Raw genomic sequence first — 18,393 nt, 5'->3', positions numbered from 1 at the left:
TCTTTGTGTGTACTCAGGCACAATAGCTGGACCAACACTGCCACACACATTCAGGATGGGTTTCTCCCCTTAGTTGAGTCTCTGTGAAAACATCCTCATAGACATGCCTAGGGGTCTGTTTCCTAGGTGATTCGGAGTTTTGTGGAATCAACAACTGCTGAGATTAACCATTTCACCTGGCATCACAGACGTGTGGTGCTCTACACTCTATTGTGTGATATGTTGTCTTGGATTCATGAATTCTTGACACATCCATCCTTTTCTTCTTCGTCTAATCCATACCCTAAAAAGGAGAAGAAGAAAATAATATTTCCATATTTTATCTTGGACATGCTTGATTTAATATTCTCAAAGGTATTAGGCTTGTGTAACAGGCTGTGCAGAAGACTGGGTCCTTGGACCACCACTTGCTATTGTTGGCTGATCTAAGCTGCTTTTGGTCCTACTGAGATTATATGATCTAGACCTCTACAAAGCTTACTTCTAATTTTAGGGGAAGGGGGAACCTACAGACCACTTTAAATGTTTGGGCTTAGTGGAGAAGGGCCTGGTGTATTTCCTGGGAGGTTCACTGAGCTGGAAGCATGGTCATAGATGTGAATACTCGTTGACTAGTCCCATGGGAACACTGTCACAGAGCCAGAAATATGATGAGCAAGTCTCTTTCATGTGAGTCACCAGTTCTGGCCCAGTCTTCCTATTTCATCCTTCAGAGCTGTGGGTGGGTTGTGGGATGTTCATAGACCATGGAATCTACTGATATCTTAGATCATGCTTATAGGGTCCTGATTCTGTCACCCTTGTAAGGATAACAAGGTCAATTGTATATAGTTGAATGTTTTCCTTCAGTCTAGTTTTAAATATTATAAATGATGGAATTTTCCACATTATCCCTGGGAAATTATTTCATTATCTTATGATTGGCAATGTTCAATAATCTTCCTTGCCATGATCCTAATGATTTTTCTTCTAGTTTTAATGTTATAGTAAGTACATATGACAGTTCCACTTTTCGAACAAATTTTAAGGTGTATTATACAGTTGTTATTAAAAGACTGAAGTTACATAATAGATACTTCAATTTATTCATTGTGTTTAATTAACTTTGTGCCTATTGTCTAGCAACTTTCCATAGCCTTCTTCTCAGATGCTGGCCAACCATGATTCTATTGTTGGCTTCTGCAGATTTTGCTTATTTCAATAGCACAGAGAATTGGAATCATACAGGACTAATCTGTTGTGAATGCCCTGTTTAGTTCAGCATGCTGTTCTTCAGGTGAATTCAGATCGCCATATTCCAGGGTTTTCTTCCTTTACACGGATGGCTATTGCTTCATTATAAGTGATGGATGCCTTTTCTTAATTCACTCAGCCATCAATAGATACTTGGGCTATGTCTACACTTGACTCTTGTGAAGAATGCTACAATGGACATGGAGTACAAATGTCTCTTTGACTTCCCAATTTTAGCTTGCTACGATTAATATCCAGAAGTGGCATTATCTTGTGGGATCATGTGATTGTTCATTTTAATTTTTTGTGAGGTACCTCCACTCTTTTCTATAGCAGCCTGGGAGAATACATCTCATCAACATGTTACAAGGTTCCGAGGTCACCACATAATTTCTCTCTCCCTCTGTTTTTGGTAAGAATAGTAAGAAAGGTAAAATCTCTGTGGCTTTGATTTGCATTTCTCTGGTGATCCATGATATTAAGCAGCTGTGTGTGAGTCTGTGTGTGTGTGTGTGTTTTGAGTATTTGTAAATCTTCTTTGGTAAAATACCTACTTAATTCCATAGTTCCATTTGGAGTATTAAGATGTTGGCTACTTTCTTATATATCCTATATCCCAATAACTTATTGTAATACAATTTGGAGACATTTTCTCCTGTCCCAGGAGAATGCCTTTGGCTCTGCTAATTCCTTGGCCGAGCAACACTTTCGTTTAGCCCTTATGATCTCTTCTACAAATTTTAAAGTTTCAGGTCTTACCTGAATCCAAAACCCATTTTGAATATACTATTGTGAATAGTGTAAGGAAGGAACCAATTTTCATTCTTTTGCATAATGTTCATTTTCAGAATTTTGATTTTTCTCCCTAAAGTGTTTTATTCCTTTTGATTCTGTGGTCACTGTGATTATTTCTCTAGTTTCATTTTGGGTTAGTCTGTTTTCAGAAATACAACGGACTTTTATGTATTGATTTTTTAATCCCAGAACTTTGTGGAACTCATAAATTAGTTTTAGTGTTGTTTTATGTTGGGTCTTTAGAGTTGGCTACATACAAGATCATGACATTTTAAAATTGGAATAATTTTAACTTTTTTTCTAATTTGAGTGTCTTTCTTTTTCTATTATAATTTCTTTGTCTTCCATTTCCAATCCTGTGTTGACTAGAAGTAGCAAGACTGCATTCTTCTTCATTCTTGGTCTTAACAGGGAAGTTTAAAAATTTTCACCATTGAGTATAATGTTAGCTCTAGGCTTTCAGATATGACCTATATTGAGGTAATTTGCTTCCATTCATAGTTTGTTGACAGTTTGTTATTATAAAAGAATAATGAATATTGACAGGCCTTTTTTGCATGCATGAAGATCATTTGACTTTATCATTTTTTGTTTGACTAATGTGGTGCATTTTTCTGGCTTTGTCTGTGTGGCACCAATTGCAATACCCCCCTTTTTCATTTCTACATTTCTACATTTTAGTTGATTTGTGTTTTCCCCTCTTTTGTCATTAACTCTTCCTAAATGTTTGTTCATTTTGTTTGCTCTTCCAGAGAAAATCCTCATTCTCTCTCTCTCTCTCTCTCTCTCTCTCTCTGGGTATAGTATTGATTTTCTGTTCTGTGTTCTCTTATTTTCACTAAAATTTCTGTTATTTGTTTGCTTCTTCCAAATTTTGGCTGAATTTGTTCATCATATTTTTAAAATATGAAGTTATCTCTCTATTTGATATCTCTCTCCTATTACAATGTAAGTCTTTATCACTATAAACTTTTAGTGCTGTTTCTGTTGCATCTAGTATGTTTTGGTATGTTTTATTTGTTTCAAGATGTTTTCCAGTTTCCCTTTTAATTTCATCTTTGACCCACTGTTGCTGCAGAAGCACATTGCTCAACTCTGTACTGGCAAACCTCCCCCCTTTCCTTCTATTTCTTTTCCTTCTTTTACTTTCTATTCCTAACTTCATTTCGTTTTGATCAGACAGGTATTTGAATGACTTCAGGCTTCTTAAATGTATCAAGTCACTAATCCAACCTGAAGAACATACTGTCTGCACTTGGGAGGAGCACACATTCTGTTGTGGCTGTTCAGTCTTTAATCTCTAAACCCACTGTCACCTTAATAATATTTTGTCTTCATACATCTATGATAAATATGAAATATAGATTCCTCTCCCCCCCCCTTATATTTCTTAGCAATGACTTTTGAATGTACTAGGACTCAACAAGTTCTGGCCAGGGAAGGTTTGAGTCCGTTCCTGTCCTTCTTGGAACACATTGTCCTACTATGTTTGAACCTTTTTCATCTCATGTATCAAGGGTATAGACGCAAGTGGGCTGCTCCCAGCACTTACCAACTGCAGGGCTGTGTGGAGCACATAGAGGTTAGAGCCCATTCTTCATCAACAGCCTTCCTGAGCCCTGAACAATGAGCTTGCCATGAATCCCAGTCATTTGCCCTGTGTTGTTGTCTGTCTGTGAGCAGCAAAGAGGTTTCATTAATTTTCATAGGTGTCCTGCCTGCTGGATTTAGTGTATGGAAAAAATTATTTCTCCGTTCAGTTCTGCCAATATTTGTTTTATATTGTTAGATTTTTCTCATGTCAGGTGTATGCATATTTATAGTGAGGCACTGAAAACCTTATCAAATAACACTGGTCTTTGATTCTTGCTGGTAGATATAATATATGAATAACCACCACTGATACCCTTTGCTTAGCATTGCTATGGGTGCTCTGTGTCTCTTTACTTTCGGCACATGAGTTTCCCTAAACCTAAAGTGTCTCATAGACAATGTACACATGGTAAAGTTTTGTCATTCAGTTGCTTAGGATGGAAGAGTTCAGCTCACTTTCATCTTAAGTAATTACTGGTAGGGAAAATTACACATTTTATTATATTTTTTACTTTTCTGCCTATGGTTCTTTTGTTCTTATTTTTCTCTCTTGCTGTCTGTCTTTATTCTTTGTTGATTACATTTCATTAGTATATTTTAATCCTCCCTCCCCATGAGTATTTTATCTGAAATTGGCAGGGAGTTTAAATATAAAAATAATTTGATAATATAATAACAAATTAATAAAATAATAAAAGAAATAAATGCATACTATTAGTCACCGGAAAACCATATGGGAACATCAAAATGAGGATGATATGAGGGAGCACCCTCATAGAAGCAGGGAGAGGGGAGATGAGATAGGGGTTTCTGAAGGGGAAACTGGTAAAGGGGATAACATTTGAAATGTAAATAATTGAAATATCCAATAAAAAAGAACATTAAAACAAACAAACAAACAAACAAACCCAGACTGCCTGAGAGCAAAGTACAGGGGAAGTCCACATAGCTCTTGAAAGAATAACTGATGTCAAGAACAGACTTTTAATGACTGGCTCTCACCATTGTTAACTTGCTTAAACTTTCAGAACCCAAGTCTGGAGCCAGGAGCACAAAGAAGTAGGTTAGATGATACTGGGGTGTATTTTCTGGGTCTAAATAATTCTCTTATTTTTTCTTTTAATAGCCCCAGTATCTAAGAATCATGCCCTTGGTTTGTTGTTTTCTGATGAGTAAGGGGTACAACCATTCATACTCATCACCATCTGGGATACAGGGCCTTCTTTATGATGCCAGCAATAAACAATGAACAACGGGCACACAGGGCAAGAGGCAGTGGGATTGGCTCATAGAGCAACTAGGTTTAATTAGTTGGTATTTTTCTTTCTTTACTAGACTATAGCAGGTCTGCTCTCAGTGTAGACCTTAATTTCGTAATGACCAGCCTGGCTGATTTGGTCAAAATATGGTCTAACCTGGCTTTAACACCATCCCATAATCCCCAGCTCTCTCCAGTCTCAACCATAGGTTCCAGTTGCTCAGAAAGGGGCACTTTTCCCTTCCCCTTTTCTATAGGAAATGACATTTAGCTGTAAGACCCATGGAGGATTCCCTAAACTTCAACCTTTGCATTGCTTCAAGGGCACTGTGAAGTTTCCATGCATTCAGTTCAAGGAAACAGTTAGTAAGAAAAGAAGGAAAGTTAACTTTAAAGATATAACATTATCTTTAGATTTGGGCACAAGGAGATTGTAAAATGAGGAAACCCCTACTGGGAAGAGGCCCAGAAGCTCAGAAGTAGATTATTAAAGCCTTCCACAAGCTCCATAGGTTAGAAGGAACCTTAGCCCCGTGTCCTGTGGGGACTTTGTATGCCCTCTTCTGGGCATGCATCTTCATTTTACAGGTCAAATATGCATGTGGAAGACAAATTTATAGTCATTTGTCTTCCTCCTCCTTTCTCTTTCTTTATCCCATAAGACTTCTATTCCAATATTTAGCATCCTCCTATAGTTAGTTCTATTACATAGGTAACTAAGGGGCTAGAAATAATGTAGATGTATAATCACCACAGCAAGTATTACAGAAAGGACTGCTGGGCTGATGGGATGGCTCTGTTGGTAACTGCCCTTGCTGCCCAAGCCTAAGGACCTGAGTTTGATTCCTAGAACCTATGTGGTAGTAGGAGATAATCAACTGTTTCAAGCAGTCGCTTGACGTTCGTATTCATGCATTCAGTCCCCCACCCTATGTCATGAGTGCACACATGCATATACACATGTAAGTTAATTAAATAATTAATATAACAAAATGTTTAGATGTCATGATAATTATAGTATGTTACCCTTGTAGTTAGTTACTTGCTGAAGACAGTTGCTGGTAGCACATCACTCACATAATTATTAAATACACTCTATTGGAATGGAAACAAATGTTACAAAACATCTGCTATGTAATAATTATGCACTAATATTCTAAATGTGTCAGACCCGGGAAAATTCCATATCAGAACTAAATTATCTAGTTGTCTTCTGAATTTTACTCTGATGGCTTAGCCCACGGGACTCTGTCATATCTACTCGAACGAGGCATCTTACCCAATGAGAGCAAGCATTTCTCATTGAATGGTCCATATGAACCAAGCGAGATGTCTTTGTTTCTGATCCCAAGCACAAACTCTTTAAACCAAAACCTTGCATGCACTCATCTCTGTCACAACTTTAACTGTTTCTGACTCAATTGATCACTGAACCTCGAGAAGCCAGTGTCCCACAAGAGACTGAGATACAGCGTCCATAGCAGCCCTTCAAGTCTGAGGTTATGCTTGTGCCCTGGCCATCTGACCGTGTAATTGCTCTGTGAAATTCTGAAATACCACCTTACCTTCAAGGGAACACTTGAATTGGATAAAGTGCACTGAACCAGGTTAAGGTGAGGGGGAGAAGACCAATTCTACTCACTCTCCTCTAAAACCACGGACTCTACCTTGTTCCATTTTGAGGAGTTTGCCATTCAGTTTCCAAGAGAGAAACACAAGAGTTGGGACTGAGGGCAATTTGTCATGGAAGTGGGAATATTGTCCTTTAACTCCTTCTTGATAAATATTTGTGCACCTGAATGAGATCTCCCCTGGCCTCTCTCACCCAGATCTCTTGATAGTCAGAATATGGCTTCCTCCTTTCATTTTTCAGGCAATGTGACCAAGGCAGATGCTGAGAGAGAACTAACTATTCCTCTAGATGCCATTTGCATGGAGGATGACAACAGACTTTCTCATTTCAAAGCGCAAGACAGGATTTTGTCCATTTGCTATTAAATATCAGGCTGTGTGATTTATTTCTGTTTCAGCTCTGAAAGTTCCATAGCGATATCACCAGACTTTTGCTGCCTGGTCGCTTGGAAAGGATTTTAAATCCAAATGATGCCGGGAATTCTAAAAAGCGCGCTTCTCCAGCAAGGCCAGCTGAGCGAGCAAAGCAGGGCCCAGCACCTGCTTGCCTGGCATGGATTTGTGCGCTCTCATGGGCAGAGACTGCTGAAATGACTGCAGCCAGCAGCTGCTGGCTAATTTGTCTTTTGGAATGATAATATATATGTTGCTTATTGAAAGTCTGGGTGCACATAAAGGAACCCAGCAATGAGCGGAATTAGTGGAGTTTTGGATACACCACCTCTTGGCTTAGATTTAAAGGCAAGGGTGCTTTGCAAATCAAGAAAGGCCTCCTGGAGCATTCAGAGGCCTTGCTACATCTCGACGTTATCTCCTTCCTTTCCATTCCCTGGTCCAGGCCCACATTGCAGTTGTCTGCGTGCCCCAGTGTTCCTTAGTGTTTTCCTAGTGCCCAGCATCTCTGTATGCTAGTGTGGTCAACACTGCCTTGCTGATGATGGAAAGAATGCTTCCCTGTGCAGCGCTTCAGGTACCACATAACTTCCTTGGTACAAGCCATCGACTAATCTCTATTGCTCCACAGGTCACTACAATCTGCTGAGACTCATATCTCTAACTCCATCCCTTGCCTCTTTTGCTGTTCCTGACAAGACCCTCCCACTTCATTACATCCGTCTCCCTGTGCTCACTCATGTTCACACTTAAAAAAAAGGGGGTTTTCACACCTTTGTTTATACCTCTCAACAACCCTTTAAGGTGGACTTTATCATCTTCACTTTATAGATGAGGAAAACAAGGCTTGAGTAACTTAATTAGCTATGTGGACTCAGTTAGTGAAGGTTACAGTTCAAACGTACACACTGATCCTTGCACCTGGTTCAGGGTCCTTTCCATTTTTTCCCAGTGCCCTACAATTGTTTTTATGATTACTATAGATGTTTCCCTGGCTGTTTCTTAATTTTGATCTGTGCTACTGTGCCACTGGAAAGAGACAGAGGGTGCTTTGTTCACGGATGCTTCAGAACCTGCACTTAAAGGGTTAGAAAACACGGCTCAGTGGGTGGGAGCTGACTTATCAAGTGGTTTGGCAGAATGCACAGGTTTTCGCTTTGACACGCCGTACAGTTATTTCTAGGAGAATTATAGTCTTTTCTGATGAGTCCCACTAACAGGCATGCACAAGAGCAGAATATCTGGCATGCACAAGCATTCAGCCTGGGACTCAAGTGATTCAACGATGAAAACCAGGTCAGCCAGCAAACTCAGTAGCGATCTGTCATCCACTGAAATTTTAGAGTAGCTCTTGGAGCCTGTGAGCTCTGCACGGATGCATTCATCCAACTGTGGCTCAAACCTGTCCTAGAGATTAGCAGTAACAATACAGTGTAATGGCTTACTTGATATTCATATTGCACCAGGTACCGTAAGTAATTTAGAGATGACTTAAAGTATAGAGAGGTGGTGGTGCTCACCTTTAATCCCAGCACTTGAGAGGCAGAGACAGGCAGATTTCTGAGTTCTAGGCCAGTGTGGACTACAGAATGAGTTCCAAGATATCCAGGAATTTACAGAGAAGCCCTGTCTCAAACCCCCTCCCCCAAAGTATAGAGACAATGTATATACATTATGTATATACATTATACCGCATTCTATAAGTTTAGATTTCGTTGGGTGTAGGGATCCCGTAAGGGCCTGGAAGCCATCTCCCATGTATCCTGAGATATCTGCATGACATCTTGGCATCAAGGAAATCTTTGTATTGGTTATCTAAAAGTCTCCCAGACTCTTCTGTCTGTCCCACAGTGTTGCTATGTATTATGTTAATATAAAGAAGTTCAGTGGGTATTGGTGTTAACCGAGTCACAACTTAATATCGTTGGCACATGAGAAATGGGCCTCTGCAGCGACTGCTATGTGTCTGTCTGCTTCCTCTTCTCTCCCTGGGTCTCAGTCCTGCAAAGTGTTGGTTATGCCATCCGTGAGCATGGACGTTTGGCTCTGGGTGGGAGCTGGCTTGTGGCTCTTTTCTCAACATTAGGCATATGTTAGATGGGAATCAACGAATAAAACGGGGAGTTAGTATTTTAATACTGTTTTCTCCTTCTCTAGGTACCACCCCTAGACAGAAAGTGAAAACCCATTTCTCTCGGTGCCCCAAGCAGTACAAACATTACTGCATCCATGGCAGATGCCGCTTCGTGGTGGACGAGCAAACTCCCTCCTGCATGTAAGTGGAAGGCCCAGTGCCCATGAGCGAAGGGGTGCAGCATACTCCCAGCCTGGGGTTTGACAGCATTGGAAAGTCTGAGCTAACCCTACCATCTGTCCGGACACAGTTCCGTCGGGTCCTGCCTTCAGCCACTTTTTTTAGGGCCCGGCTCAGCGCCTTCTTGTGGAGAAACTGACGCAGACTTTCCTCCTGAAATTTGAGTATGAGAAACCAGGTCCTGCTGGTGTCCCCAACTCCCTTGTGCAAGAAAAGGCGATTCTAATCGTGTTAGGATGCTCGATAGTTCCAATCATCTCCTGGGTGTTTCAAATGAACACGGATTCTTTGGCATGTGTGAGTGGGTTCCGTAGCTAACGTATATACGAAGGGATGTCTGCCAAATTAGATGCTGTTTTTTTTTTTCGCAGGTGTCAGTAAAGTGAGAGGAAGTCAGACCTAGTTCTAAGCAGAAATCATCAAGGCCCATTTAGCCCACTCGGGAGTAAGTGGGGAGAGGACCTGACTTTTCAAGTCTTAGATCAAGAGTCCAAGTTCCACTTTTTTGTGTATTATTAATATTCATTTTCTCCTAATGGGATGCCCCTTTAAAGAGAATTCTAGGATTTTACTTCACAGAGGGATCAAGTGATTCTTTAAGCATATTTTTAACCTCAAGTTCACAGAATATGTATAGTCTTCTGCCCAGCTTCCCTAAAATGTAATTCCCCATAAGTACCTCACAAGCATTTAAAAATCTCACAATTTTGCCTGAACATTGTACATGGGCTTCCTCAAAATTTAATTGAATTCAATTCTAAGAAGAAATATGCACAGATAATACTTAGAGGTGGCATAAGAACTGCTTGTGTAAAAAAAAAAAGTGTGTGTGTGTCTAAGAGTAGACCTGAATTTTAAATTTTTCATTTAGTTTTCTACTGACTTAGAGACATATGCTGAATTTTTAAAAGATGAATGCCCTTTGACCTAGTACATTTTTTCTAACTGGTCCCCATGTCTGCAGATTTATTGTTCTTTAACTCTGTCATCTTCTGAGATGAAAAGCAGATTATGCAATCTCCCTGCCTAAGATCAATTCTCAGCTTTCCTCATTCAACATGCAGGTAATACCTGCTTCCTTGGCCTCCAAAATTCCTCTGATCCTGGATTGACTTTCTTGGCCCATTTTTCACTGTGTTTGCAGATACCCTGTAGGATCCCGTGTCCCTTCTCAGGGTTTGGTATACAAATCCCTCTGTTACCCTAGAGAGCTTTTTCCTACTGGTGATGTAAGATGGCTCCAGCTCCAGCTCTCCCTCCCTCTTGCTTTCCACGTGGGAGACTCACAGTGAAAACAATCATCATGTGAAAATAATCACCAGTTGACATGCGATTGGTTCGTTGACCGGTGAAATGACAGGAGAGGTGCTCTAGACATGTTCAAGTTTGCCTTCTAGCATGATGTCATCAGATTACAACCTACAGGAAGTTCTGCTCACTGAGACATTTCATTAAAGCTACTGAACCCAGAGTTCATAGTTCTAGACAAAAATTCCTAAAGTGCGGTGCATAATGGATGGCCATTTATGGGCAAAACAGTTGTTTAAAAGAGTCAGATGTAGCAGGCTTGTTAAAGAAATCATTACTCTAATTAAAAGAGGTCATGCATATTTGTAAGACTTAATTATATTCTTTATAGATGCTTAATAACCTTCCCTGCCACATTCAATTAAAGGTGATCCTTTTCAATCCTGGTTTTAAGAGCATTTTTGTTATTTTAAGTTCTAAAATTTTCAGCCTGTGGGTTTTTTAAAAATAAATATTTATGTTTCATGTGTCTGTGCACCTGAATATATCTGTGTGCACCACATGTACACAGATGCCCATGGAGGCCAGAGGAAGGCACTGCATCATCTGGAACTGGAATTACAAATGACTGTGAGCTTCCATGTGGGTACTGGGAATTGAACCTGGTTCCTCTGAAAGAGCAGCAAGTGTTCCTAACCACTGAGCCACCGCTCCTGCTCCTTCGCCTGTGTTTTGACCTTAGAATGAAGGCATCCAGTAGTCTTGAATGAAGCAGTTCTCTCCTTCCTGCTCTGAGATCCTCTTCTGCATCCTTATGGGACCCAGTGTGCTTCTCTATCCTCTGCCCAGCAATTCACATTTTCATTGAGATTGCTTCTGGTGAGATTGATACTGTTGGCTTCTGAAGCATTTTGTCAGCTACGGTGTTGGCAGCCGGGATCTTCTTACTGAGGCAGTACTGGCTTTGTGGGAATTAACTGCCTTGGCTCTTGTGGAGCACTGGCTACAGAACAGCTTGCCGATAAATCTTGAGGTTTATAAATAAATGAGGTCGCACAGAAATCTTTTCAAGGTGCAGAATCTGCTCTTTTTGATGTTTAAATAACTGCATGTGGCCAGTATCTCATTGTGTTTGGGTGTATCTGTAGAGAATAAGGGTAAATAAATATTAATGCGAAGATGCCGGTGTTGCAAGAAATAAATTTGATTCAAATGTGCTCAATTTTTTTTACGTATCTTTTAAGGTTCTATAACAACTCATGAATTTTATGCAGCATCCATGTATCACTGAGCCATTAGATCAGGGAGCCTTGGATGGATAATTCCCAGCTTGCTCAAAAGCTTCCCTAACAAGAACCACAGGCTAAGGGAGTCTGCTGAGCTGAAGTATATCTTGAGATTATATTGATAGAGATGTGAGAGACTGAGGGAAGCCATAGTCCCAGTGCAAACCCTGACTGATTCTGGTTGCTTTTCTTTAATAGAGGCCATGGACTCAAAAGAGACTGTCTAGAGGGGAGTGGAGTCCAGGCAGTGGTGAACACACCTGGACTGTATCCATACTCACCCAACTCACAGAATAGGCTAGGCTAGGACTTGCGATGTATCTGTGAAGTGTGGATGCATAAACAATAGAAGCTTGCTTGCTGACATGTAGTCTCCCCAGTCATAGAGTTAAAACCCAGTGTGTGTGTGTGTGTGTGTGTGTGTGTGTGTGTGTGTGTGTGTGTTGGAGGAGATTCTATAAAATGACATTTATAGAACTTCATGATTTTGGACTTAGAGTCATGGGATTTTATATACATTACCATATTTGACTATATGAAATCATGTAATTTTGGGGTGTGTGTGTGTGTGTGTATTTGTAACCCTGGCTCTCCTAGAACTAGCTATGTAGATCAGGCTGGCTTTGAACTCACAGAGGTCTGTCTGCCTTTGCCTTCCTCAGTGCTGGCATCTAAGTAAAGTGCGAGCCACCACAGCTGGCCATATGAGATCATATTGTTTTAAGGTAGATCATTGATGCAGTGAAGTGTCTGTCTTACTCGACAATGACATGAGTGTTTGTGAAACTTTGTCTTCCTCATCATGAGGTTTTTATGAATTGAAAATGCCATGGAGGGAATTTTAACATCCCCTTCCGCACAGTCTGAAAGATTAAAACTGTAAAATATTTTAATAGGTGGCCATGATGGTCTGTCCCCTCCAGACAAGTTAATAACATTCTAGTGATGGTGAGTTTCAGTGAAGCCAAGTACAGTTGCTCCTGAAGAAAGCAGAGGAGATTGGACTTTTTTTTTTTCCATTTTAAAAAGAAACCATGTTCTTTATGAAGGAATGAAAACAGTGCTAATTACTTCCAAAGAGAACTGGAGACTCATACAAGCCTTTTTCCTGTGCAGCTGTGAGAAAGGCTACTTCGGGGCTCGGTGTGAGCGAGTGGACCTGTTTTACCTCCAGCAGGACCGGAGGCAGATCCTGGTGGTCTCCTTGATAGTGGTCATGGTGGTGTTCATCATTTTAGTCATCGGCGTCTGCACCTGCTGTCAGTAAGTGCGTTTACACTGACTTTTAAGTAAACCTGAGAAATTATATCTTGCTTTTCTCCTCTTTCCATTTCTTCTCTTCTTATTCTTTTTCCTACTCTCTCTTCATTTTTGCTTTGCTCTAAGTATATCAACTTTCTGAGGCTTGTGTTTGTTGACATAAAATTTTTATTAGTGGTGAAAAACATTGTAGATAATTTTTTATCAATCAACAGGAAATAAGTATTATAAGTTAAAATAAAATTCATAGATATCCTTGGGCTAAACGTTTCAATCATTTAGCTCCAAAGGCAGGTGTAGTTTATGTTTGTTAGTAAGTTGAATGGAATTATCATTTTCCAAAGCTGTTTCATTGCATAGTGACGTTGAAGAACAAAAAGAAGCCAAAACCTTTTTGTGACCATATTAAACTAATTTATTTTATGTGCATGGATGACCTCTTCTGTTTTAATTTTTATGAGTTTTCATTATGTATTTGGAATTCAGAGACACCTTTCTTTTTTCTTTGAGGGATAGTGGGTTAGGACAATTATTAATAGGGGAGCAGTTTCTTTGGAAACCTATCATCAAGTTTAATATTTTGCTGCTTTGATGGAGGAACACCCATCCCTTCCTAAACATGGCATCCTCCCCTGGGCTCTGGACTGTACTGAAAAGGGATGTTATTTGATTCCTTTGTAGTGTTCTTAGAATAAAACACAGAAAAACAAGCAAACAAGAAAACCCCCAAAACCAAAACCAAAACAAGACAAAAGACAATTTTGACCAGCTCCACAATTAGATATTTTTGAGATTTTGAACAAATTTCCTACTGTCTCTGAGCTTGGATTGTATTTTCTGTAAAACACACTTATTGAACTAAATAATTTATAGGAACCCTAGCTATCAGATTGAAAAATAGCTTTGAGTTTTTATACTTTATAGTTGAAAGAACTATTTTTAATTTTACACTTAGGCCTGCGGATATGTCGAGCACATCTGGGAAATGACCTTTTTATATTAATCTTGAACCACATGTTCAGAAAACTAGAGTGCAGCTCAGAATATTAAATGATTTTTTTCTTTAACATGCCTAGAAGTTTAGTAATATTTCCAGGGGTTACAGTCACTCTTCCAGTTTCTTATGCCTGACTCCACCCCTGCTTCTCCTTAACACCACGTAGTGTTCATTGCTCTGCACTGTGAAATAACTTTGCATGGCAATTTTTCTTCTGTCCACTAATCTCTATCAATAATCAGGAGCCAGACTCTTCGTATGTATATAGATATATGCCACCAGCACTGTGTCCTTATGGCAGCTAGCACTTGAACTTACAAAAAGGAACATGTCAAAAGAGAATCCAGGGGACTTAAGACAAAAGGAGCTTATACATCTCGAACAGCATAGAATTAAGGCCCTGGGCTCTCTTATTGAATATTTGCATACTGACAGGAACTCACATACTCAGACTAAATTCTAACACGTTATTTTTGAAGTCCTCTTCGGAAACATCGTAAAAAAAAGAAGGAAGAGAAAATGGAGACTTTGGATAAAGATAAAACTCCCATAAGTGAAGATATTCAGGAGACCAATATTGCTTAACGGTAAGTATGGTGAACGTAGTAGAAGGGAAAGCTAGAGATTGTAAGTCCTGAGTTGGGGCTTCACTATGTCTAATAATTATTGACTGGAATTGGGTTGTGCATACAAACATCTAAAGACAAATTCATTTTCTTTATGACAGAACCTAAAAGTTTTGCCCTAACTGTATCATGACATAATAACACAGAAAAATAGAAACAAGGTTTTTTTGTTTGTTTGTTTGTTTGAACAGGCTAAAATAATTAATTCTAATTTTCTGTTTAAAGGACATTCCACTCTTTCCATATCTCAAGTGTATTACTACAGAAATAGGTATTTTAATACTACATAATTGTCATGGCTACTTTGTATATTTTTTCTTTCACCCTTTTGAATAAATGAAGTATTTTAATTTAAATATTAAATCAAGAGAGGAAATACAATAGCAATAGCAATGGGATGATGATGGTAGTGATGTAGGTGTTGGTGATGGTTATGATGATGACAATGGTAATGATGATGGTGATGGTGGAGAATGAACCATACATAAAACACACTTCCCAACTCTTGAAATGTTCGAGAGTCAATATCCCAGCAAGAGTCACAGACCCTTTCAGCTAATTCAAGGCAGAGATTCTGTTGAGAGAACACTGCTAGGTCAGTCTCCCAGGAGTCGAGAAGGGCCATGGTGCCACTTGACTTCGGCAGTAGCCAAAAGCCATCAAATACCGTGCAACTGGAGGGGCCATGAGAAGGAGGAGCTGGTACCTTGCTAGGCAGAAGCAAGCACTGTGACAGAGAGAGCCACTGCTGAAATCTAAGCAATGAAAAAAAAGTGCCCCAAAGAGTCCCTGCTTCGAATCCTCAGCACAAGCTTGGCACTAGGTAGCTGCACCTGCAAACACATCAGAGTGGAGCAGTGTCTCAGCCATGGAATCAGTAGTAGGGGCCCCTCAGAAAATCTGCAAGGAGTGCACAGAACACAGCCTGCAAAACCAAGTGGGATGATTTGGATTATAGCGACACGAAATCCAACTAAGACGATTTAAAAAATAAAGTAGCGTGTAGATTCACTCGGTTGGTGCCGTCACAGTTCGCAGCACTGAGATTTGTGTATAAAGAAATATAATTTCTGCTAACTCTTCACCGCACTGGCTAAATTCCTGGCCAGTTCCTCTAGGTTAGAGAATTGGGAGCAATCAGGCCTGGTGTTTCCTTGTTCAGCCTCAGCATGAGAAACCAGTCCCTTTCCACAACTCTCCGGGTTCAATGACTCTCTGCTTTTCAAAAGCATCTTGGTAGCCAGTAGTGGCTAGTAACACTTGCTGAGAAATTACAGTGTTCTTGTCATTTATTACAAAGACTACCCTAGTGACTTGAAGCACAAAAGCCAACTCTAGATTAACTAGTGTTGCTTTCTTCTAAAGTTGCTGCCCCTGTATTCTTCATTCTCACAGGTTATAAAGTTATCACAAGCTGGTGGCAAGCTACAAAAGACCTGACTCATTCCCAGATGGACAGGGCACGTCTCAGGAAAACAGCTAGCAGAAATGAATGTTTAAATATTATATTTACTTTTTTATTTGTAACTGTGTGTTGCTTGTTATTGTTTTTAATAACGATATTTTTTTTTGTTACAGCCTAGTAGTTGAGAAAAAATGACCTGGTTAGGTGATGACAAAAATAAGGGACATTTGAATATAAACTTTGTTGCCAGGATTATTAAATAAATAAAAGAAAAGTGGAAAAGAAGTTAGATTTTTAAGAACTAAGTCACCACCATGCAATGGTAGTACATGCCTTTAATCCCAGGATTTGGGAGGCAGAGGCAGAGGCAGAGGCAGGCAAATCTCTGTGAGTTCAAGGCCAGCCTGGTCTACAAAGAAAGTTCCAGAATAGCCAGGACTACAACAGAGGAACACTGTCTCAAAAAACCTAACCAACCAAACAAACAAACAAACAAAACCCTGTCAATAATAGGGCTTCCCGGGTTTATACACTTACCATATGCTAAGAGCTTGAAATGTATTATTTTATTTTATCATTTCAGTGGTCTGTGAGATTGCATATTTTTGTCCTCATTCCTATATATGCAAAAGTTAAATGATTTCACTTAACTTTTTAGAGAGAGAGGAATTGAGCCATCCAGAACTGATATGGACCCAGAGTCAAAGCTGATGTGCTTATCTTTTTTGTGAATTTGAATTCCGACATCTAACTCTATAGTGTAATCCAAGATTTCCGTCTGAAGCACGCTTTGCTATGATTCTGAGATGGTAGGGCGATTTTCCCATGTTGACACAGAATACAGAGTCCTGGCTAGAACTGATGTCAGCATCATGATTCCTTCAGGATTGACTTCATGGCTATTATTAGCTTGCTTTCTCATAAAGTCTCAATGACATGAGAAAATTCTTAGATCACCAAAAACAAACAGCAAAAGTGAAAAGTGGGTGTTCTTTCGCCCTTGCATGGGTATTGATCCTCAATAAAGTATAAACAGAACAGGAAGAGACTGTATTGGTGGTAACCATATGCAACCATAGCCTCAAGTCCAATGCATGTATATTTGCTCTCAGGTGAACTTTAATGCCACAGCAAACATCCTGAATTGACCCATGTTGCCACTCCTGTGGTCCTTTGACTACATACTGTATTTAGTAGAAACTATATTAAACATAAAGAATTAAAATTTGCATTTGGTCAGTATTCTATAGAATGTGGAAATTTCCACATTGTTTAGGTAGGTCATTTACAGCAGCCAATGGGAAGATGTCTTCAGACAATGCTGCTTTGCTGCCTGTTTGGATCCTTGTAAATTTTACTTTACAAGAGAAATTCCATAGATTCAAACAAATGCCTGAATTCCCTATATTCTTCTAGCACAGTGTTTATAAGTAGGCTGGAGTTTCAAGAATGAAGATTTCCTGCCAATTCCACTAAGTCTAAGAACTGACAACTCTCAAAATGTTTTTTCTTCCTTGTGACTTAATGTTCATTCTTGAAAAATGGCTACCCATACCTGATTCAGATTCATGTCTTATCTAGTCTTCTTGGGCTCATGTGTGAGTATTCTCTCCAGTCTTTTTTTTTTTTTTTAACACTAAACAGGTTTGAATAACATGGCCATGAGAACATTACAAATCCCACCAGTACTGTTAAGTGTCTCTGCTTCCTGGTCCCTGGTTGACTGGCCAAAGCAGTCAATATTGGGAAACGCCTCATTTTTTATCTGAAATGTTTAATGGTGTCTCTTGAAATTCTGTTATCATGAAAGAATTTCAAGAACTCTCATGTTTTTATTCAAAGTGTATTTTGTAATTATTTTTGCATATACTATGTTGTTTATATAGACTGTTAAGGTTATAATGAAATCAAATAAATTTATTTTTAAACAAAGCAGACATATTTTTTCTTGGGAATTTTCTACTGGTATTATGAATTATTAGTGGAAATAAATGTAAATACAAATGCTTTTGAAAGTTTATAGAAAGCATTCATTGAAGCATTAAAGATATTCTACTTGGCTCATGTGTTTTCTTTTATAATGAGGCATTTGGAAGCATGGTAACACCCATGTGACTGTCTGCTCAGCAGTTTGACCCTTTCTTTGAACTCTACCTCCAGCTGTATTTGGTTGGCCCATTGAAGTACTTCCTGGGGAATTAGAGTCTTGGAACCATTTTTCCTTGGTTTGGGGAGTATAAAAATGTCTGGTTAAAAGTTATTGACATCAGTTCATATCTATATAGTGCTTTCAGAAGCCACATTGTTTAAGGTACTTTTAAGAGAGTGTAATATATATATATATATATATATA

At 39.3% G+C, this 18,393-nt stretch overlaps 1 protein-coding gene across 1 annotated transcript in view; it reads left to right on the top strand.

The window, feature by feature from the left end:
* Window positions 1-18,317, top strand: part of Btc (betacellulin) — a 43,084-nt gene extending 24,767 nt beyond the window's left edge. The window contains exons 3-6 of the mRNA XM_021163654.2: window positions 9,062-9,179; window positions 12,869-13,015; window positions 14,489-14,596; window positions 16,031-18,317. Of these exons, the coding sequence (XP_021019313.1) occupies window positions 9,062-9,179; window positions 12,869-13,015; window positions 14,489-14,594 (371 nt within the window). The 3' untranslated portion in view covers window positions 14,595-14,596; window positions 16,031-18,317. The remainder of the gene's footprint in view (window positions 1-9,061; window positions 9,180-12,868; window positions 13,016-14,488; window positions 14,597-16,030) is intronic.
* Window positions 18,318-18,393: the final 76 nt, after the last annotated feature.

This window comes from Mus caroli, chromosome 5 (assembly GCF_900094665.2).
Source record: "Mus caroli chromosome 5, CAROLI_EIJ_v1.1, whole genome shotgun sequence".
Taxonomy (NCBI): Eukaryota; Metazoa; Chordata; class Mammalia; order Rodentia; family Muridae; genus Mus; species Mus caroli.
This window is presented reverse-complemented; position numbering and strand designations above follow the sequence as displayed.